Below are 24,096 nucleotides of genomic sequence, written 5' to 3' on the forward strand. Positions count from 1 at the left end.
GGGCTTCCAGTACTTGGTTGACTGGGAGGGATATGGCCCAGAGGAGAGGAGCTGGATCTCTCGTCAACTTATTTTAGATCTAGACTCTCTCTAATCCGGGATTTCTATCGAAAGCATCCTAACAAGCCTGGTAGGCCACCTGGAGGTGGCCGTTGAGGGTAGGGTACTGTTACGATGACAGTCGGGATTGTCGTTCCCTGTGTTTCCCTGTGTTTTCCCCATTCTTGTGTTGTGCACTCTTCTCTGTCTGTGTAGTGGGCGTGGCGCATTTCCCTGACTCTGCCTGGCTGGTCACTGGAGCGCACCTGCCGTTCCTCAGCACCTGCCTTCAATCAACCCATCACGCTGACGGCATAAGAACCCTGGCCTTTCTACCACTGGTCGTCAGATCGTTTGTTCAGCCACCGTGGTTGCTCACGTCCAGATTGACTTGAACTATTGTTCCTTGTGATTTCTATTGAAGTTAACTTAGAAAATAAATCTTTGTTTGTTCACGTAACGTCGTCTGAGCCTGCATTTGGGTCATTACCAGTTAAAAACATGACAAAAAAAGTACTTTTTAGTCTTCATTACGATTCAACTCAATGACTGTTTTGTATCTATTGTCAAGGATGTGTTTCTTTTCAAAACAAATACTTTTTTTTACAAGAACCAAAAAGTGGAAACATTAAATGAATACATTTCCCCGGTTGAATCTTGAGTGTGGTCCTTTGAAATTATCTGTCTCCTCGTCTCATCTAAACACTTTCAAAAGTGTGGAAACAAACAAACAAACAAAAAAGAATAAAACTCTGAATTTTCCAATTCAGCAAATCCTTTATGTGTTTGGTATCTGGAGAATTTCCTGTTCTCAGAATGCATTTGTGTGGCATGACGTCTTTCATCCAGAAAAACCACTTGAAGAACACCACGATGAGAAGAGAGCTAATGAGGGTATCATTAATGAGCAGGGTCACAGCAGTGCCTTCATGTGCTGTTAAATATGCATCATTTCTGTCAGCAAGTGGTACAGTTACTCAGTTACACAGAAAGCACAAATACTCCAATGTATTCTTTTTTTTCAAACATTTTTCTTCTCAATCAATCTGCATTGGCACTTTTTTGTTTTATCACTGACACATTATCTTCAGTGGTTAGTGTGAAGATTCAGATGATTCTCCTTCCTCTTCTTTTTACATGTTTGATAAATCTCTTTCACGCTACTTGTGGAATACAAGCATGAATGTCAGATAACTTGTCTGGGAAAAAGGTACAAAAGACTAGAGGAGCCCACGTCAGTAATGAGGCTAGCAAGAATCTCCTGGCTCACGAGCAAGGTAAGGCATCTGTGGTGTGCACACACTTGTGTGTGCATGCGTGTGTGCATGCATGTGTGCGTGTATGTGTGTGCGGAACCAGATGCTAGTGGCACATTTTTGAAGATGAATTGAGCCAGAAGCTGTAGCATCAGCAGGAGCTGCTCAGTGGATGTTAGGAGAAGAGAAGATTCAAGTCATAACTATAACTCCAAAGAAAACCAAAACAATTACAACACGTCCATTATTTTTTTTAATGCCACCATAGTGTTGGACATGCAGCTCAGAAGTATTAATTCTTTGCATTTGTTTTGCTAATATGTCTGTTTAATTAGAAACACAACCACCATTAGCCTCTTGATGTAATAGAACCTTTAATAATGATAATACCAACACATTTGTAAATCTTTTTAATTAATTTATTTAAATGAGCCTCACTAACCCTTAATTAGCAAGAATCCTAAATAAGATGTTTATAAATGACACTAATTAACACCATCCATCACTTTGCCTTAATGTTTTACTAATTTTCCATGTGACATGATGATTTACGTGTGTGAAAATAACTTTGGTGGGGCGGGGGCAGGTAAAGGACCATGAAGACATTCTTGGACTGAGGGAGCGGGACAGTTTATGGTTTTAATTTGATGTGGACACCACTAATTAATGTTCAGCTGGTGCATTGGGGAGTGAGAAATTAAGTTGGTCCTGAAGTCATTAAAGCCCTGTGCACTGCTGTATCTAACAGTTGAGACTTGTAGGATGCGCTACAAACCGTAATACAGTGGCAGAACTGAATGCTTTTTCTAACAAAACTGTTGGCCACATCTGGTCCTCCACTCAAAGTTACACTAGACTGTTGAGTCTGAATTTTCCAAGACTCCTGCACCAGCTGCTTGGCAGTGCTGTAGTCCTTGGTTGTTGCCCCGTTTTACTGATGTTTGGTGGTCTGTGAAATAATTTGAAACTGGTTCGGACTATCTAAGTACGGCTTACGTGTTAGTGATTGTCTGCTTGTATCAGACAGATGGTGTGAGCAACATTAAAGCAAAGCTGTAGCAGACCTTGGTAGCAGTTGTCATCATTCAGGTCCTACACAGTGGCATAAAGGGCCACTGGACTGTCTTAGGTTCTTGAAGATGTTTCACTAATTCATCCAAGAGAACTTTACCTCTGAGTATCTAACCTCGAGCGGCTGAATACCTGAAACTGAGGTTGTTGCAGTAAAACAAAGGAGGCGACCACACCCAATCTCAATTGGGAACCAATTGGTAGAGATTGTTGACACGTGTGTGAGTATATTATCCACGTAAATTTATCACAGTGAATACTCATTATAGTAAGCTTACTAGTTGATTTCTTTCCTTTAGCCATAAGGTGGATATGAAGAACTCTGCAGAGTCAAAGCAGCCAATGATGTGTGTTTCTCCAGCAACCTCGACACCTATTATCCACCACCCTGACATGGAACACAATCATCTACATATATCATAAATAGCATCACACTGCAGACCTGATGCTATTACCTACCTGATAAGAAATACTGTTTGGAATGTGGGTTGTTCGCAGCCAAGGCCAACACATCCAATCACTGGATTTATATTGTAAGACCAACTGAGGGCTGATAAAGGTTAGCCACCTTATATATTGACTTGGTTTTGTGTTTTAAGACCTAGACAACAGTAAATTTTACTGGGCGTGAAGTGTCATGGCACTGTGAGAAGAGTAATACTCAATTACTAAGCTGGGTTTTATGCGTAGTCTAAGCTGTCAGGGAATGACTCAAACATAGCCAGTAAATGTTAAACCTTTAAATATGTACGTGTTTAAACTAAATTTCTGTGAACTAAGTTGAGCTAAGCCTTTACACAATATAATTACAATATATGAACATAAAGCCTGATGTCCCCATCATTAGAACTGTTTATTTATTCATTCCAGCTCAATACTCTAGGTCGTACTTTACATGAAAATCACTCCCAACACAGAAACGCTACAATTTTGTGTTGTGTGTTACAGCTGCATTTGGACCATTATGAGGAGAGGTATCAATCTTATTCTCAGATGAGAGCCCTCTTTTAGACTTGGTGTTGGCTGAGGCAGTAATGAGAACAACAGAGAACAAAATGAGTAACCAGTTTGTTGCTAACAAGGATAGAGAACTTTAAATGTGAGCAAATAAAACAATTAATTAACTGAGAATTTTCTTTCTTTTTCCATCTTTATGATGCATTGTTATCTTTGTATTCACTGTAAGGTGTCCTTGGGTGACAGAAAGGTGCCTATGAAATAAAATGTATTATTATTATTATTATTATTATTTATGTTTAGCATGATCATCTTGAAGTTTGTTTTTTGCTTTGAGTCCAATTTAGGTCTTAAAGACACTGTGCACTCCAGCCTTGACAGTCTTATCTGGAATGTAGGTCCTGTGAGAATAAATCTTAGCAGAGACTGTCTGAAAAGTAAATTTCTTTACTGTCAGTATAAAGTCAGAAGAGCTGTGAAGGTGGTCTTAAATGTCAAACCTCTTTCCATGGAGAAAGTGGTTTGAGCTTCCACAGACCTAATCATATGATTAGCTTTAGCTGAGAAGAGAGATTCAGCCCACTTTTGAATGCTTGGGTTGGTAGCTTTTGTGGCATTGCACATGTTTTTTTTTTTTTTTTTCTGACAAAGATTCAAAGGGAGTAATTTTAGTGTATATAGGAGCCTCTGAAGGGAAGATTGCACTGAATGAAGCCTCGAACCACGCTGTAACCTCAGCTCAACCACAACATACTGCCTCACAAAACATTTTATTTTATAGTTAAGATAATAAATAAAATTAAAAATAAAATTAAAAAGATAATAGAGATGTGGGCTAACATGTAACTACAAACTACGGATGTTTATTTTACTGAAAGACTCTTTTAGGACATTTAACAGCAAATATGTGTAGAAGAAGAAAAATAATTTAATGCATGTTTAAGAGTGTATGCTCTTAAACAGCCATATTTGATTGGATTTTTACACTGGCCTAGAATAGATATGCTAGATACATTTTGAGCTTCAGTGCGGTTTTATGATCACTGTGTGTTCTCCTACATTCTTGGTATAAGGGAAAAGCAGTGATGCATTTAACCAGGACACAGCCACCTTGATGGTGCAGAATTTTACAAACTGTACTGTGAAAACGCATGCAACTTTTCCTTGACTGGAATTAACATTTTAAATAAGAAAGAAAAAAAAATCCATTGTTGCCCTTGCAATAGACAGCAGTACTGTGTAATAAATAAATAAATAAGGTTAGCAGATATAGTACATATTCCCAAAAGTGAGACATGTGCCAGAGCAGTACTTCTGAGATGACTAAATGCTAAATTTGTAGTTTTTAATGCTGAAATTTAAAAAATAAACAACAATAAAAGCATTTAACAAGTCAGGATGAGTTAGCTGAAGTGCAACAATGTAGCAACAGAATAGTGGACAGTATTAAATTTTGAATTGCACACAGATGCTAAGGTTTCTTTCATCTTCAAATGTCCCTACAAAATACTCTTGATCTCCTCTCTTTGGGCTCGGTCTTTCACTCGGCTTTTGATGAGTTAACTGCTATCATCAAGGAAACTAAGGAGTAGTTTAGTTCTATAAATTAGTTATATGGTGTCATGAACAGATAAAATCCACAAAAGAAAAAGCAAAGTGAATTTAATGTCAACAGATTCTGTCAGTTTCCAGATTGATTTCTGTTTTTTTCTGTTTTCTGTTATTATATTAGTTGTATAAACAATCATACATTTGATGCATATATTTTTTCCCTTGTTACTCTTATCAGATCTTGCTATTAGCATCTAATCCATCGTTGGGATTTACTACTACACTACATTTTGGTTCATTTCATTTTGCACAGATCATTGCTTAAGAGCTAAATCTCTGCATCAACAGATTCTCATTCTGCCGAGGTCCCATAAATTGATCTCACATATATAATGTATATTGGCTATAAACTTTATGGATTTTTGGACCTAGGACTTCCTTTAACAACCACATGCTGTTAAACATAGATAATGAGATGTGGTTGTAACACATTAATTATTTTTTGTTTGTTTTGTTGTTTGTTTGTATGATTCAAATGACGGTAGTACAAGTATTCCTACTCCTACCTCCCCATCCTTTATGCTTTATGTCATTCAGTTTTAATTATTATAATTACCATATAATATTCATAAGAAAAGAAAGATCAAATATAATGTTGTGATAGAATTTAAATCACAAAGGAGACATTAAGCAACTGTCTATTCTATATGTCTGAGCTCTATGGTAACGTCTGTTGTACACTAGGCCATGAAGCTAGTGCTGGATACAAAAGCATGTCTTAGAAACAGGAGCAACTCCCTGCAGAAAATCAACACTTGCACCTGCAGCATATCTGCCTCACTCCCGAGGTGTATGCTCCTTGCTCATTAACAAAGAAACAACCAGTTTGGAGTTATTTCTGGAAGAATGGTAGTAATTAATCTGTAAATGAGCAGTTTTCTTATGAGCCCATGTGACGTGCAATATCTCTGAGTTTTCAATCCATTACTCAGGAATCGCTCACATCTTAGAATCGGTCTGCCACTTCGCTCACTGGCTTTGGTGAGAATGTTTTATCTGCACTTGTTTGGCAAAATTGTCATTTTTTTTGCTGCTTCAAAATTCTGGAGGCTTCTACAGTGTATGTACAATCGAGTGGCTACAGCGCTGGGGCTAATGCTGTTTGCTGATGTGTGGTTTTGTTGACTGACACTTCAGAGAAGTTATGAAAAAAACATATTGATTGTGTGTCAATAAACTACATTCATGTCTGTGATATGTCTGCAGTTTGTATTGACCACATTACAAAAACAGTTTCTAGTAGACAGTCTGACTAAATGGGTTTTCTCCACGCTGTATAAATATCATGCTCTGGTAAATATAACCAAACCCGTTTTTGGTGTTGTAAATTTTAATTGGGTTTTCTCGGTTTTTTTTTTTTTTTTTATGGAACAACAAACAGAAATATTTACCGGGGTGATGCTTTCTTACATATGAACAAGTCTAACAACAGGTGTATACGGTCTGATTGAACTACTGCTTGATTTGTTCATCAATTCCACACTTGCCTCCAGTCTAAAGAGGTTATTTGGCAATTTTAGCACTGGAGGAGCAATAATGATTGGTATTTGTTAGGAATTCGCTGCACGACATCAACACTGTTAGGCTGAATCTACAACTGCCATTTTTAAAATATAATGGTCTAATACAATTGTTTGGAAAAACTAAACCTACCCCCGTTTTCACAGATGATCCAGGTGTTTAAGTTATCGCAGGAACTGGGTCTGTTTTCACTCTTGAAATCATACAGAAACTGAAACAAAAATACATGGTAAAAACAATGTGTTCTATACCACACTCCATGCGTAACAAATGTCTGTGCTTTAGAGCGGAGGCTTTACTCCACACCATTGTTGCACAGAAAAGAAGAGAAAAATAAAAAGGACTTAGGGAATTAAAAAGGGATTAAAAGGACTTTGCCTGTTATTCTGCTTCCTCGTCATTAGTTGGGAGAGCATCAACAATGTGGCCCTAATTTTGATTGGTATTGCGTTTGTGGGTAATTTCACAGTTAGCCACCCGCTCCATTGTGTCTTGATTTAATGTTAATAAGCGCTGTTATCGTGTAACACCCACAGCTAAGGGTAACATGTCAAAAACAGACATGTTGGAAGCACCCACTCCAGGATTGTTTGTTTGTGTAACAGCATGTGGCAGGAGATAAGGTAACATATCCTCCTGACTCACAGGAGTTTATATTTGTCCATTTTTTAACCCAAATATACTCCCCTTCCTACTGCATACTACTGAATGAACTCATTTTGCCATATACAGAGGCTGTGGTCGCCAACAGTTCAACAACAAATGAAGATCAGTCCAGTAGAATTGCTATAGAGCAGCAACCACACGGCACACCACCAAACAAAAATGTCACAAAAATTATATATAATGAAATATAATAATCTTTTAGTTTAAATTACTTCATAATTTGCTAAACTCTCGCCTGTTTAGTTGAAGACTACGCTGATATACTGGCAGGAATGAGACTCATAAAGATCTTGTTCAACAGCTCTGATTATTTATTTATTTATTTTTGTTTTAATAACCATCTGATAATTTTTGGCCCAATTCAGTGAAATTGGAAAATTTTTCACGGCACATCTAATGATCTTTCACGGCACACTTTTGTGCCAAGGCACAGTGGTTAGGAATCACTGCTATAGATAATCCTGAACAGTTTTCTTTGTACATGCACCTTCCAAGTACAGTGTGTACAGTATATAAATAATTTAAGGGTTAGTCGTCCAGAAGTTTCCCAATCCTAAAAAAGAATCCTCTGAGGAACAGGCCACAGGAACCATATGGTTCTGTGTTCTCCAGCAGGGACCCTGTCCTGCTGTGTCTACAGTTATCTAGTTATTCCTTTCTCTAGCTAAGGGGTCAGAACGCTTCTTTGTGGAATTAAAATACATCAAACTAAACTAAAAAATGTAGTTAAAATTTCATTGAGTATGTATGCATGTTTGTAAGAACTTGATTCCTAAACAGCTGTATTGTCATCATTGCTAACGTTCCTGACACTGAGCATCATATTAGCATTTATGGCAACTATGCAAGGATTTACGTTTGAAATTTAAATACTTTTTTAGAGAGATATTATTTTTTAATGGACATATACTGTTAGTATATGTCCATTAAAAAAGAGCTAAACATGTGTCATCCTAACATTAATTTCCTTAGAATATTTATAAATAATCGAATAACTTAATATATTTTATCGTAATTTTTTTGACACTTGAGTCACCGTAATCAAATGCAGTGCTGCAGAAAATTAAACCTCTGCTTGGGATGATATCTCCAGGTTTTACCTTTGTTTTGAAATCACAGGGTTATTAAGTCCGCTCACAGCACAAGCCACCTGCCAAATGCTGGAAAGAAACAGGAAAAATCCCATAGAAAAGTTTTTAACTGCTCGAGGTTCATAACACGAGACACTTGATAGACACAAAATGGATTTGTCGGCCCCAGTGAGTGGTGCCTCAGCTGTCAGCTTTAACTGTCACTCATCATGCCATGCTGTTAGATGGGCATGCGATCCATTACTGAGAATGTTTTTGACATTGAAGGTGAGAATGGGAGGCTCTTTACATCTGTGATATCAAAGAGAGCTGATGTATTATTATAATATAATGTAATATAATATAATAATATAATAATATAATATAACACTGGTGGTGAGAACAAACAATACGTTGCTCTGGCGCAAGATAAAAGGTAACAATTTTACCATGTTATGGTTTGGATTTAGGTTTAGATTCTACCGAGCTCCCAAAAATATTGCCATCAAAACAGAATTTATCTATGCTAATACTCTAAGTGGGGCATCCTTTGTAACCATGTCTTTATTTAAGAGGTGCATTTAAGGGATTTGTGTCAAGATCACATGGTAACACTGCTCTCTGCATAAATTAGTTGACGATCAGGAAAAAATAATCACAGTCTCCCACATCTTGGTAATGAGCTTTCATTGGTGGAATTTTTGCCATCATTGTTTCGACCTCTCACCTAGATAAATGTTAATGTGTAAAAAAAAATATGTTTGTCTTTGATATTGTCTTCACAGTGTTGCTGGGTTAACGATGATGCTAAAGGTCACAACTCTTGGAGGACACAATAAATATTCAGAAAAACATCATGCCAATCAGAGTGACCCAGTTGTTTTGATCTGTTCACATTAGACCAATTGTACCAGTTTGTTTATTTGTTTTTTCTCAACCCATCATTCTATACAAACCTCTGCAACGAAATGATACACACCAACTCTGCAACCAAGTTTTTAAACACCAGTGTCGGCTGATTGATGCAATGACGTCTCAGAGAGACGGCTATTTCTGTCATGTTTATACAGGTAATGGCCCAAAATGCAGGCTCAGACAATGGTTGGTGAGAGAAGGGGATTTATTGTGACGTGGGAGAAAATGGGAAGGAGAGGGTCCGATAGCGAGGTGGAGGGAATGGCTAAGGTGAAGCAGTGGTTGGAACGGATGGAGGAGGCACAGAGTGTGGACTGTCTAGAGATGGTTGGTGGAGAGCAGGGACGCAGGTGGCAGGAGGTGAAGATGGTGGTGGACCTGAGCACAAGAGGATCAGTGGTTAAAGATCAGTCAGGAAATCAACAGGAAGCACAAGGAACAATAGTTTAAGGCGATCTGACCATGAACATGAACTACCACAGTGGCTGAACAAACGATCTGACAAGGACTGGGAGGAAGGCCAGGGTTTATATGCAGTCGGAGTGATAACTTGATGGAAGGCAGGTGAGCTGAGGAACGGCAGGTGTGCTTCATCTGTGATTATCCAGGAGGGACCAGGGAAATGTGCCACGCCCACAACACAGACAGAGACAAGTAAACACAACACAAGGATGAGGAAAACAAGGGGGAACACAGGGAACCAACAGTCACGACTGCCATCGTGACATATTTCGGTTGGGCAGGAAACCAAAATTGAAAAATGCTTTTGCTGTGAGGAAAGAAGAAATTTGCTGCACTGAGAATCATTTACATTGTTTGCTTGTGACCCAGAGCTGTTAGGAATTGAAGCTGGACGGAGTTTTCACTGGTTCAAATTTACGAAAGGCGTAAAAAAGAAAAACAAAAACCAACCCAGAAGCAAGTTTTGAAATCCACTTAAAGAAGAATGTGCTTTTCTTCTCTCTCTCTCTCTCTCTCTCTCTCTCATTCTCACCCTCAGCATTGTTGTCTCGATCTGGAGCTGTGTGTCATCTTGTGAAGATTGTGTGAAAATATGATCACATGGCTTGTCAACGCTCCTCTTTCTCACTTAACTTGTAATGTGTCACTCAGTTGGCACTATATATGATACAACCCTTATGCCACTAACTCATTAACAAGTAACACGTATATTAATCCTTACGGTCAAATTATTATGCCAAGTGAGACGCGTTACCTCTCCTACAGTTTTTACCTCATAAGGGTTTTTAATTGCTTTTTTCCAGTACACAGTGAAATAACAGCTAACCTAAAAGCCTATTACATCAACTTCTTAAGTAACCAGCAGCTTATTACTTGGATCTGTACTTCAGCTTGGGTTCAGATTTGCAATGACTCATTTCAGTTGGAATCTCATATTATACAGGAAAGACATTCACTGAAAATAGAAAATTCCTTCCCACATGGAAGTCCCATTCTGGGTCTTTGTCACCCATGTCTCCAGAACACTAGTTCACACTCGAGTGAGGATGCAGTGCTATTAAAAGTATGGAGTGACAGTTTTTTCACTTGGTTCCTGACCATTACAGCTCCTTCTCTATCCTGGCCATTGACTCTTTACTGTGCTGCCCTCAGGGAAGTGGAAGTGCAGCTTCAAAACCTGCACAGGCCTAATGAACAGTTTCTTTCCCTGGGGCCATGGGAGGCACCAGAATGAAATAATAAAGAAAAAATAAACTGAAAGTGACTGAAAGATTTTAAATATTAAAGTGGGACAACACTTACTTCTATTTTTGCTTATATACTTATATCTTCGACTTGCAATTGCAAGATAATTGTGATTATATAAAAAAGCAGTTGAATGATATTTATTCTAGTAACATAACAAGTACTGCCACCTCTTGGATATGAATATAACTATATTTAAGTTATTTTCATCATCTCTATCTCCCCTTTTTCTGAGAAAGATTGACTTAGAATACAAACTCCATCAGAACCCAAGAACAGCAGTTGCTTTACTTGAGTTGAATACAGTTTGTTGTTATTATTTTGCTGGGAGTTGTGAAAACTTTAAGGCTTTAAAGAAACGACTGATACATCCTTGTGTAGAGACTTAATACCTGTGTGGCTACATTTCTGGCAACATTTAAAATAGTTAATGTACCTTGGGTTTGAAATCATGACATTACCGTATGAAATTATTTAATCACTGTATGTGTATGTGTGTGTAGGCCTGTTTTTTATATCTACCTACATTGACATATGGGAACTACTTTCAACCTCGAGCAGACAGGGTTGAGATTAGGTTATAGGGTTAGGATTGGGATTAAATTATGCCCCCTCATCTCTCTTTCTCTGTCTTTGTGTGCTGATAGTTTTTTTTTTTTTTGTACTTGTTCTACTTGCGCAGAGTTCTCTCTATCTCTACAGAACACCTTGAGGTTGTACCAGCTGGTCCTGGATGGGCAGGCTGGTTCCCATTTAGATTATGGATGGTTATTACTGTCTCCTGGCTGTCAGTCAGATTAGACCAATATGGCCCAGGATGGAGGCTTATCATGCAACAGAGAGGTTCATTTTTCTGTGAAGTAGGAGGAACCATTTAAATGAGTCATCGCCACAGCCTCCTACATTTTACAGATTTATTAGCACAGCTAGTCTCCATTTAGAATGGCACGAATGTGTTGTACAAATTTGAACAATATGTCTGAAACCACTGGTGGAATTACAGAGGGAAAAGTGACAGGTGAGGGTTACAGTTTGGTATGTTGTTCCTGTGGAATTCTGATGTCACTGTTGTGCTTTGATGAAATGGTCTTAGTGGTATAAACGACCAGTAGTAGTTATATTATACAGATGTCAGTGTACAACCACCATCAGTAATTCTGCTTCTGCACACTTTTATAGTTATTATCAGTGTGCAGTCTGTGCCCTGTATGAGATTTGTATTGTGTTTGTCAGTAAAATTCTGAACTTCACATAAATAAACAGACTTTACAGTAATAAAGGGGCAGTGGTGTCTGGAAGGCTTCAGGTTCGAGTCTACTGGCTGCCAAGTTACCACTGAGGTAAGAGGTCACATTTGGTTGTGTGCAGTGGTGTGCTGTGTCACAATAACAAGAAGTTCACTAACCTAATCTACAGTATATTCCCTGTCTAAACAAGAATAAAACTCACAGCACTAAATTGTACAGGTCTATCATCTTTTAGTACTATAACAATGTTATCATCTAACTAAACACTACATAACAGAAGCATCAATAATAGATCAAAAACAGAACACAAAAGGATGAGTTTGGAGTTTTTATGAGTTTTAATGATTACAATTATTTTAAAGCCAAGTGCATTTTGTTGTTCACTTGAGCACATGAGCACTGGGTCATAATTGTTTCAAGAGTTGTTAGCGATCGCTTTATGATCCCACCGCTGAAGTAACTACATCAGTCTGCTTTTATGGAAAGTGAATTTTTCAGCCTTGTTACAGTTTGTGAATTTTACAGACACACAAGTTTACTACAGAAATAAGAGATTAAGGAGACACGCATGTAAATCATTTTCTTTGACTTAAACTATCATTTAACAACCATTTACATTTACTCTTAAAAACATGGAACGGTACACTTCGTGGTACAGGATATACTGTAGCTGCTGCAAAAAACAATTCATGTACAGACTGTGATTTGAGTCTGGGAGTATCCGTATTAGTGATGGGAAGACCGACTCTTTTTATTGATTCGAATCTTTGACTCTCGAACAGTAAAATGAACGAGTCGTGAACGAATGAATGAACGACCTGAACTAATCATTTCATTCATTTTACAGCAGGTTGCGCTTTAGCCCTATTGTGGGTCTTGTAAAGAAGGCTGCGGTTCCCCGACATTAAATACTGAAGGCAACATGGTTTGCGCTTTGTTTCCGCTGACAAAGTACACAAAATGCCATAACCAATTAAAACCATGCGAAAAGTTAAGAAATAAAAAACAAACCACAATGTGAAGATGAATTAGAGCAAAAGAGACCCGAGCTCTTTACAAATGAAACGAATCGAAAGATTAGTTCACATAGGGTGATTCGTCTGTAATGAAATATTCGTTCGTAGTGAAAAATTAGTTTACATTGAAAGATTAGTTCGCAGAGAGTGATTTGTGAGTGATTCGTGAGTTCAATATGAACAAATATTTCATATGACTCGGGAGTCACGAGTCACGAATCTTTCATATGACTCGGCAGTCACCGGTCATATGAAAGATTCGTTCATTTTGAACGAATCACTCGCGAACGACACATCTCTGATCCGTATGATTGTGATCCGAAAGCAATGGTTCCTCATTATGAGGAAAAATAAATCCATCAATTATTGACCATCATCGTATAATATGAAAATCCCTCAAATTGAAAAAAAAAACCTGTACCCTGTAACATTACAGTTAGTTTTGCTTTTATTCCTAAGAGTCAAACGTGTACATTATTTTAAAAAATTAATCTGTCTTGCATTTACACAATATAAAAAAAAACATTCTTAGGGAAATCATCATATATTTTCCATATTACTTAATTTACTTAATTATGTAATTAGCATTACCTCAGACAGGGCATATAAATGTTTCCCGCCAATTATACTGCAATACAAACAGAGTTTTATTCACATAATATTTCAACGTTACAACACCCAGTAAAAAATAAAAACACAAACAATCTCTTTTCTTGTATCTCTACCTTCTCAGCATGTGTTTTTATGCGTGGGTGTGAATACCTGTTGGCATCCAGAGGCATGTGTGTTCTGTCTCTTTCTCTGGCTTTCATTTTTGATGTTTGTATAATTGTGTGTATGCACTGTAGACAGTGTGTGTCTGTAAGATCCCATGTGTGTTTTGACCCCTATGGTGCGAGAGCAGAGGGAAAATGGCAGGAATAAAACCAAAGTTAGTGAAGCGTAGAATGCGCTTGGTTTAGGAGATTACATTGGCCCGTGTGCATGTGACAACACAATAAAGAGCTTTTTGCTACCAAACAGATCAGAGGTTAGAAAAGCACAGGGCTTTGGATTTCTGTGTCTTCACTTGAGGCCGTTCTTTGCTACATTGTTTTTCTGTATTCTTTATTTTTTGCTGTTTGTCACAGAGGTGCTTGAGTAAAAACAGTTTCTCCTTCAGCAGAGAGGAGAATTCATCTTTATCTACTGTCTGGTTGTACATTTAGAGGTTATTTTTAATAGTACTCTTTTGCATTAAATAAAACTCTGTGGGTTTACACTGGAAATGGGTAATATATGAAGATTTTAAAACCTCAGAACAGATCTTTTAAAATCACTACAGGGAAGTCAGACTGATGGGGGAAAAACTGTTTATAAAAAGAATAAAAATCCTCTGTGCAAGTGTGAAGTTGACTATATACTAATATTGATTTTTATTCATGTCTTAATGAATTAAACTTCGGCAACCATTAAATTTGCTCTCTGCTTCATGCACAATGTCTTCTCCATGGGTAAAAAGCAAATTGTTATGGGCTGTTTGGTCGTATATGCGTACATGACATTAAATACTGCTTCAGTTGTAGAAACGGAGACAAAGCAGATGAATTTGTTATTAGCATACTGTACATACACAACATCCCTGCTTATCAGTGGATAGACATGTTATGCAGAGCTATTGAACAAGGCTTAATTTGTCTGAAAGTACAGGAACTTATTTTCATTTAGGGACTCGCTCTTGTCAGCAGGCACTCCAAGAACTTTGGAAGGTTGTTAAACTGGAAAAAAACAAACAAAAAAAAAAAAAAACGAACTTGTGACTGAGTTTGTGGACATGTTTCAAAATGACTTGTCATGAGGATAAAATGTTGCTTAGGAACACAGGAAATTAGGTAAGTCACATATGCAAAAAAATTGCAATGGATGCATCGCTCATCTGCTCAATTAAATGAGTTAAGAGGGGATTCGGGCTGCTCATAAAAGTGGGCAAAAGTATAGAGGAACCTCTCGCCAGTACCTACTGTGTTCTTCATCCATCATTTAATCGATCTATTCATCTATCCATGACACATTCAGAAGGTCAGTGTCTGACTTGGTCCGAGGACAATAGCACCATCTTTCCATTCATTATTTCCATTAAACCAATATACCTGTGCACAGATTTTATTTTGCTTCTTCCTAATGAAGATAGAGACCTTTGGTAATGATGGCAGACGGGGCTCTGGATGTTTGCCACAGGGGCCTAATCCTGCACTGGTTTCAGAAAGATGATCACAAATTAGTCAAATGCCACCAACTAGGCCAGAGTACGATTGCATGGTATAAATTGGAGACGTTGTTTTTTCTGTTGCCTGGATGTAAAATCCTACACAGGTGGCAGTTATATCTGTCACTGACATACTGTAAATATTCCCACTGCTAACATGTTAAACCTTACTGCACATATGGCTGTGTACCGTGCAGTAAATAACATAGTTAAATCAGCAGTATGATATGCAGCTGGTGCAAAGACTATTGCTCTATTGTTGTGTTAAAACTAACATATTTTTTCTGTCGTTTTTCTCCCTCTCTTTTTTGCCTTGTTTTCTGATCCACGCCTCAACAGCAGCAGATGGTGAGGAACCAACTTCAGCAGGTGGGAAATTTTTGTGCTTGGCGACACAAACCCCCTTCATTTGTGAATTGCTGAAAATATGTGTGTGTTTGTTTGTAAGAAAAAGAAACAGAACAAGAGCAATATTTTTACCTCACAAACTAAATCTTTACATCGGTTGTCCGGCTGACTGTGAGTCCTGCATTGATTTACTGACCACAGCTGAAAAGCAGACCTTGCGATTGAACATTTGCTTGTTGATTAGAAAAGGAAAGCTGCCTGAATTGACTCTCGAAATCTTCCCAGTAAATATTTTCTGAATTGCTTTTTTTTTTTTTTTTTGTAACTCCACACTCCACAGTCAGTTCACTGATGAATGCTCCTGCTTTATGGCTTTTCATTACACAATGTCCTACATATATGAACATTTAGCATAATTCCTATGGCTGCTTTTGAAATAGACTCCCATTGTGTGCATTGCCATAAGAGCAGCATCTGTTTCGGGCAATTTCTGTATCACCTTTCCCACCTGTCTCTTTATCTGCCACACAGCACAATATATCCATAAATGACGACCAATGATAAGTGAATGTAAAGTGTGCCGACTCCCTAGAGAGTACATCACAGTACTGTATAGAACCAATTTTTAATAACAGTACACACAGAACCCTCCTCGGCTTTGAAAATGGTTGCCCTTCTTTCAAGTCGTTCTAATGTAATACCAGCTTTATTACCAGACAGGACCACAGAGGACAATGGTAAACAATAAATCTGGTTTGTCTTCATCTCTCTTGTAATTAAAATGTCACTCCGCATCATGGGGAACGACTTTCCTAATTCTTAGCACGTCTTCATCTTCTAATTGTGTCCGTGAATTCTCTTTAAAATTAATTTCTGTTGGATTTTTCAACATCAAGTAGTTTTAAAGTAAGAAAATGTTTTTGTTGTGACATAATAAACAGCCCTTTAGCAGAGTCTGTTGTTGTAAGATTGAGCATAAAAAGAAGCTTTTCTGGAAAGTTTGTTTGATTTTTTTTACTGTCATGTACTGGACATATTCTAAACTGTAAACAAATCAAGAAATAATTATCACATCAAAGAAATGGCTTCAATTATTTGCGACTGGTGACCACTGACCTGGAACTGGACTGAGTGTAAGTGGGACAGGGTGACATGCACAGCCAAATTACTTATGACAGGTTTAAAGCATTTAGCATATCAGCTGCTACTGCAGAGTCTTCTTAATCTTTAATTTACATGTTTACGTTGTTTGGGCTCTTGAAAAGGGCTGTTCTACAACTTTTGACTCTAACCATTTACATGTTGATGATCTCAAGAGTCTCATGCAAAAGGGATAACATTTGGTACCTAATCATAGCAAATGGAGAAAAATATATTTTTTAGAGTTTTTTTTTTTGTTTGTTTGTTTAATAAAGCTTTTAATACAAAGGTGAGTTATTGTGGAATGTTTTTTCAGATATGACATTTTGAAACTCTCTTAGGTGCCATGGCAGATGTCAGCCAAACATTATAACTGTATTATTAACATGGGATTAGAATAATATTTATTTTCTCCTTGAATGTCTTTTGATAGAAATGCAGCCAGAGTGAAGGTAATTATGAGGCCTTTTGTTACTGATAAGTATTTTTCTTTAGTGCATTCCCAGTCCTGTAGTGCTTTACATTACAGACCTTCCCATATTCCTATCAGTGGCATGGCCTAATTGTGAATCTGGAATTGATGAGAAATTCCTTCTCTTAACAAAACAACTGCTCTTGATCAAAAGATATGCCCTAACATGTTCATATTACCATTTACTTTCAGCTTTTGATTACACTGAAGATGATTTTCTATATATAAGGTGGCATTGTTCACTTTCTGTAGAATTCGAAGAAATATCATTTTAGACAAGAGTGAAAAGCTACAGATATGTAGCTCTGACATTTCTGTGGCATTTACTGACAAGACAATCTCCACTCTGCCTCGCTTTGCATTTTTTTTGTTCCTGGAAGGACGGATGGTGATCTTCATTGCCACCCTGCCTTTGATTATTTATTTAACATACTCCGAGCCATTTTGTTACTGAATGATTCTTACTTCTTGAACTCTGAGTGCCTTTGTCTGACATTGTCGAATGATGATGGGCGGGAATAGACAAGGGCGCAGGAGGGAATGGAAGAAGTGCAGCTTGTAGTGACTGCACTGCTGTAATATTGGTGCTTTTCTAGCTTCCATCAGCCGAGGTGAAAGACGGGTGCACTGACCATGAGCCCTAGACCCATCAAAAAAGAGGAGAGAGGATTAAAACAGATGTGACACAACAAGGTCATATCAGAAGTCTTTAGGATTTCTTAAGCATACAAACGTATGTCTTTTCATAGAGAATATATATATATATATATACACACACATATATATTCTTTTTATTTCCAAGGCTGTGACACTAAACATTTTAAATACGTCGGTTTCCAATTTAGAAAATAACAAGGATATTATGGTGACTGCTGGTACAGTTTAAATAACAGTGGCAGAATTCTCCACTTATGCTTCAAAAATAATGGGCCTGTCTCTGTGTCAGTGTTACCTGGAGATGGAGACATTGGACCTAAACCCGAGCTGAAGTCCTTTCATTGACGTTTAGGCGTTTAAGTCTTTTTACTCCTAGCAGAATATTGTTGCGGGTATTTTATTTTAAATAAAGCTCGTTGTTGCAACTGGGGAGAAGTTGCTCAATGCAGTGATTATAAGAAGATCGAACCTTAGCAGAAATGCTTGTCTGTGGTACAGCCATTAGTTTAAAGGCCTCCCCTCTGCTGCTGCCTTGGCTCTGCAGTTATAGTGAACTGGCTCCACAGCACAGCTCAATTGTCTGGATTCAGTTGAAATGTTTTATTATAGCAAAGTCAATAAGGCTTGTGTGACCTCTGCCTGAACCGACAGAGTAAACTATATCCACTTCTAAGTAACACCTTGGTAGTAAAACCAGCTCTTTCCTATAGTTCTATTTCCTTTCAGTTGTAAAAGACTCGTCATTTAAGACAATCTATTTAATTTTACTCTATGAAAGTACACCTAAAGTTCATTGATGGTTAGTGTGTAAACAAAAGTAGCACTAATGAATTTACCTTCTCAACCTTGAAAAGGAAAAACATGTTGCATACCTCCATCTGTACTGTTTAGAACAAATACCATATAGCTTTTGCTTCATCACTGCATGTGGTGCTATAAACTCAGTTTTAATGCCTAAATTAAGGAAAGTAAAGTAATAGATATATCTTTATGACTATGGACAGAATATAAAACCTGCTCCTAATGATATACAAATCTAAAATAAACATTGGTCACACTTGGGCAGCTATGGTTTCATTATAAACATCAGCCCACTGAGCTGTATACCTTTAAATAAACTATTAATGTGTCATATTTCAAACATAAATAAAAAATATGACCTTAAGATACCATGAAACTTCATTAAAAAATAATAATAAAATAATAATAATAATAAATGCAGCTGGCAGAATCACAGCCGTGCAACTACATTTTCAGATACTTATGCATAGCCATAAACTTACCGTTTGATTTACTTTTGTATGACATGCAGTTTCGACCCTGAGATGTAACCTCGTTGAACTATAAGAACCAAATGATGCATTTTTCATGATAAATCACATGTTTATCATGATGGATTGATTGGCCTTTTCTACGCTGCTGGAAGAGAAATCACAGCTCACGGGCTGGACACATCACAGACTCACATCAATCACAGACTGAGCGTCAGCTTGCGGAGACACAACTGACATTCACACAACAAAAGCTGACAGTGTTTTCTTCAGACACACATCACACAGCACAGGGTGGAGTGAACAACAACAGACAGTTTGATGAGATGACACACGTTGTCCTTTTTTTTTTTTACTGTTTTTCACTCAAAAAGGTTGCTTGTTTTTCAGAATGTGTTCAACCTATCCTCCCCTGGTGCTACTAGCGTGCATGTCGTTCCTTTATTTATCCATGCCATACTAAAATATTCCAGTCGTATTAAAAGTGAAGGAATGGATTTTATTAAATTACCTCCAAGAAACATTCTCAAAAATGTTTTTTGAAAAAAAAAAAAGACAGCAGTTGTATATAAATACCTATTGTGAACTAACATATTTTTTAAGCATTTTGAGTTAAAAGCAGTGTTTAAAGTAGTAGTATAGTAACACATTGTTTTGATAAACGATGCTATGTTTAACATGGGCTAGTGAACATATTACACAGAAAGAAACTACTGGGACTTAAAGCATTGTTAGATAAAGATATCTCTCTAGAAGTTGTGGTTTGATCATTTTGATCCGCAGTAGGAGAAATATTGTTTTATATTTTTTAAAGAAAGAAAGTGGATCATCCCACGTTTTTACATTTCTTATCAAAATATATCAGCAGCATCTGAAGGATGAAGACACCACAGGGTAGTCATGCTAATTGCTAAAGGTTTCCAAATAAAAGGCAGAGAAGGAAGCATAAAGATTAAGATGGAGTTAGAAAAGAAGAAATAAAAGTGTAAAGTTGGAAAACCCACATGCTACAGGTTTTAAGAGTCAACAAAACATGTTAAGCCACCTCTCTTCAGAATCCTACAACAGGTTTGACAAGTTTTATTATTATACAATTTGACTTTTTAAAACTATTTAGAAAGGAACCTAGGCAAAGACAAAGACACGATAGTCTGGTGTGGTGCCAAGGACTTCATTTAGAACTTCTTTTTGGATTGAGTTGTACTGTAGAGGAGCTCTGTTATGGTTCTAGGGTTTGGACTTATTTTCAAGTACTCTTGGCATTTCAGAACTTGCCAACATCAACAGCAAATTTGTTTATAACAGAAGAAGAAGGTTGTATTTTCAAAATGAATGAGTTTAGCTTGACTGGAATAATTTTGTCATTGGTTAAAAAGGATGGTTTTGAATTTTCCATTGTTTTTCTCAAATTATATATATTCTCAAATTATATATATATATATTCTGACATGGATGTATAGAGTCAAGTGTAGCTGTCCATTGTCCCTCCTCCCTTCCTGCTCACCCTTCCACCACTTTTCCCTCTCTTCGTTTTCCAGTTTCCATTAGGGAGCCTGTCAGAACACTTTGGCACAGCTATAGATCGTCATGTCAAAGCAGCCTCGAAATGTGTCACAGCCCCTTCTTAATCCCTTAGAGAACAACTCCCCCTGTAAAAGCCATTATACCACCCTGTGTTCAACCTATTAACCACCGCTCATTATTACTGATTCATGTCCTGGCTTTGAAATGGCATGACTCCGATAGGATTACCTTGTTTGTAATTCATATCCGCAGGGTTGCTAATTCCAATGAGGGGACAATAACAAGCTTGGGGGTAGTTCTTATTACTAATTTATTTTCTACATGAAGTTCATACCTTATGTTTTTAAGGCAGCACGTTGAAACTATATTATAAACGGTTGAACGAGGTGATGTGAAATTCAATTCAATACGGCATTTATTTGGTTGATATTGTCACATTTGCCTTTTCTCTTTGCTGTCAAATGTGTTATCTGTCAAATTTACCTAAAAGAGTGAGATAGTCTCAACCCTTGAGACTTCTGTTTTGTTGCTTATCACTTAAAATGAAATAGAAGAACTGTCAAAGCATAGTTTACCTGTCAGTGGGAAAATATGACTGCAAAAACGTTGGAATACAAATTGTATCTTGGGGACAAAGTAATTTTGATTCTTCAGGCTCTTCTGTCAACAAACTGTTAGCACAGCGAAAATGGCTTTTATAGTTGGTATTTGAATCTTTAAATTTAACAAACTTTTTCAGCCTCCCATTTAAATCTCTATCGACACACCATTGACAGCATTGGCACATTTGTTGGCAAGCAAACTCTTTGTATTTGAAAGTTATTTCTTTACTTTGCTCTATTTTAAGGTGTAATCCTCTGCCAGCAGTGTTGCCATTACAGTGTAACTTATTGGTAGGATTCTCAAGGGGATTGAAATAATTTTTCAGAAAACAAACAAAACCAGATGGAGCTGGATAAAAACTTGCTACTAATATCAACTAATTTTAATAGGAATCCATTCAGCTTAATGGATTTCACAGATGTAACTAGCCTAGCCTTTACTCCATGATATATTGTATTTAAGCAGTTGTTCATTCTAACCTTTCAACATCTCTGGTTCTTTTATGCTTTTTGTTTGTTGTTTTGGTTTGATTCCCAGTGGAATCATGTGCTTGGTGCTTGCTAGGGGCGGCCTGTTAACAGCATATCTCCTGCTAACACAACAATTTCCCAAACATGGGATCAATATAGTACAAATTTATTTCTTTATTTTTGTCTTCACCATGGTAACTAAGCAAGGACATCTGTGGACACAAGTGTTATCTGTTTCTTCCTTAAGTAATTCCATGTTGAACAACGTTCACGTTCAAACGCACCTTTGAGTGGGTATTGCTTTTTTTTCAGAGCACATTTATGCAGTGTACAACTGCAGATTTGTTTAAGGTAAACATGATAGAATAAACTAATGTGCCATAAATGGGGATGTAGATGAACAGTCAAAGAAAACACTTGGTAGGCTACACAGCCAAACTATATAGAGCACATTATTGACATTGGAAAAATGAATACAACTGACTCAAAGCCAGCCCATTCAATAGTGCCATGAATAGATTTTATTTAGATTCAACATATTTAAGCTCCTTCACATCTTATCCTTTTATTTTTGCGCTATATCAAGTCAACATAATTTCTGCATACACACACACAAACAGCCACACAAACACATATTGATCTCAATTAATTGTGGTTAATTATGACCATGATTTGTCACTCTTCATCCTCTTCAGGGCTTTTCTAACCTCATCCTTTCTAACCTGATCTACCTTCTTCCTAATAGAACCAGAGACTATTACCTGGTTTAAACCAGGCATGGTCAACCTGCGGCTCGGGAGCCACATGCTGCTGTTTGCCCAGTTTCAGCTCTTACGTTCATGTCGAATTTTGTTTGTGTTTTTTCACACTATGTGAATCTCATGCTGAGGGAAGTAGTAGTCGTAGTATTAGCAGGAGTATACATTATAATCAGAGCCTTATACCCACTTCCAATATGTCATGTAGTTACATCCTCAAACTCACATTTGTTTGCAAATGCAAATTGATATGCATAATCTAAATACAGCTTAAACATGTTGTAAAAATACCCTAAATAGCTCTTTGTCCAGTGTTCTGTCAAACAGCAAATGCAACATAATAAATAAATAAATTGTGTGTGGGTGGGCTGAACATTCCCCACCTCCATTGCATTCTGGCCAGTGTTTAGCTGCCTTTGGTACGGTTTTTGTGCCTTTACCTTTCCTTTAATCTGTCATTTCTGCAAATAAAAGAAAACGTCAGCAGAAAAGAATGTTATTTTCCTCTGCAAATAATGTTGCTCATAAGCCAACTGAAATGCCTCATTTGCATTTTTGAGTTTGTAAAGAGACATACACTGCCTGCAAGATGAGTTTGAATGCACTGTGTGGGATGTTTTTCTCACGACTACTGGGAAAGGCATAAATGGACTTCATGTCTGTTTAGACAGTTGGTCCCAACAGAGCAGATAACCAAACCTATAGTCCCAAAAAAAGCCCTTCCCCAGGCCACAGCTGTGACATCTACAGAGCTGTGACCTCACATGCCATCCAAGTTTTACCAGGTTTGGATTTGTAATTCTTTGTCCCACTCCAGTTAACCTCCTGGCCAGATGGCAGGTTGGATGATACCAGCATATACCTCCATCATGCCTAACCCCATCTGGACAGGCCAGGTGGTTGAGCTCAAATCATGTTCTTCCGGACAATTAACACCATTCAACCTGCTCTGCAGAGGAGGATATTGCACATTTACTGATGTCTGTTTGGAGTCCTGGAAAATTGATTACCTGTCCATATTTGCCTTTAGAGTTGTGTCTCACAGCTGTGAGCAGCACCGGAGCTCCATTGGGGACTGTCACATTGCTTGTTATTTTTACACTGTTGGTAGTCGGATTTGGACGGAAGTCGATCAAAGTCAATTAAAAAAGGTATGACTGTGTTTTGTTGCGCAAACACCTAAAACTCCCCTGTTCCCGGGCACAGAGTCGTCTGTTGTCTTGTTCCACAAACAGGTGAAATGGAAAGGACAAATCTGTGCGTATGTACTTGTTATGTATGAGTGTGTGTGCAGTGACCATTCAAAGCACACAAATGTCCAACACATTTTATTTGAGTATTTTCCAAATAGTCCGCAGCAAAGGTCATTGTGTTCACTTTCACTTGCAGACATTTCCTCGTCATTAATACCTAAGCAGTTTGAGCGACTCATCCCAGATTGTGGTGTTTGTCCATAGATGTATGGAGGATTGTAGGAGTTAGTGAAGCTAAAGTCATCTGTTTGAATCCTGGCACGTCTATTTAGACTTTCA

General features: G+C 37.6%; 1 protein-coding gene across 4 annotated transcripts in view; it reads left to right on the plus strand.

Annotated features, from left to right (window-relative positions):
* The window catches only part of LOC103398856 (EGF-like repeat and discoidin I-like domain-containing protein 3), a 116,925-nt gene that overhangs the window by 11,546 nt on the left and 81,283 nt on the right, over nt 1-24,096 (plus strand). For 2 of the 4 annotated variants that reach the window (XM_008337604.3, XM_008337606.3), the window contains exon 2: nt 15,661-15,690. The exons of 1 other annotated variant lie outside the window; for it this stretch is intronic. In XM_008337604.3, the coding sequence (XP_008335826.1) occupies nt 15,661-15,690 (30 nt within the window). The remainder of the gene's footprint in view (nt 1-15,660; nt 15,691-24,096) is intronic. One more of the 4 variants, XM_017030947.2, reaches the window with a different exon arrangement.

This window comes from Cynoglossus semilaevis, unplaced genomic scaffold (genome assembly GCF_000523025.1).
Source record: "Cynoglossus semilaevis isolate Cse_v1.0 unplaced genomic scaffold, Cse_v1.0 scaffold261, whole genome shotgun sequence".
Taxonomy (NCBI): domain Eukaryota; kingdom Metazoa; phylum Chordata; class Actinopteri; order Pleuronectiformes; family Cynoglossidae; genus Cynoglossus; species Cynoglossus semilaevis.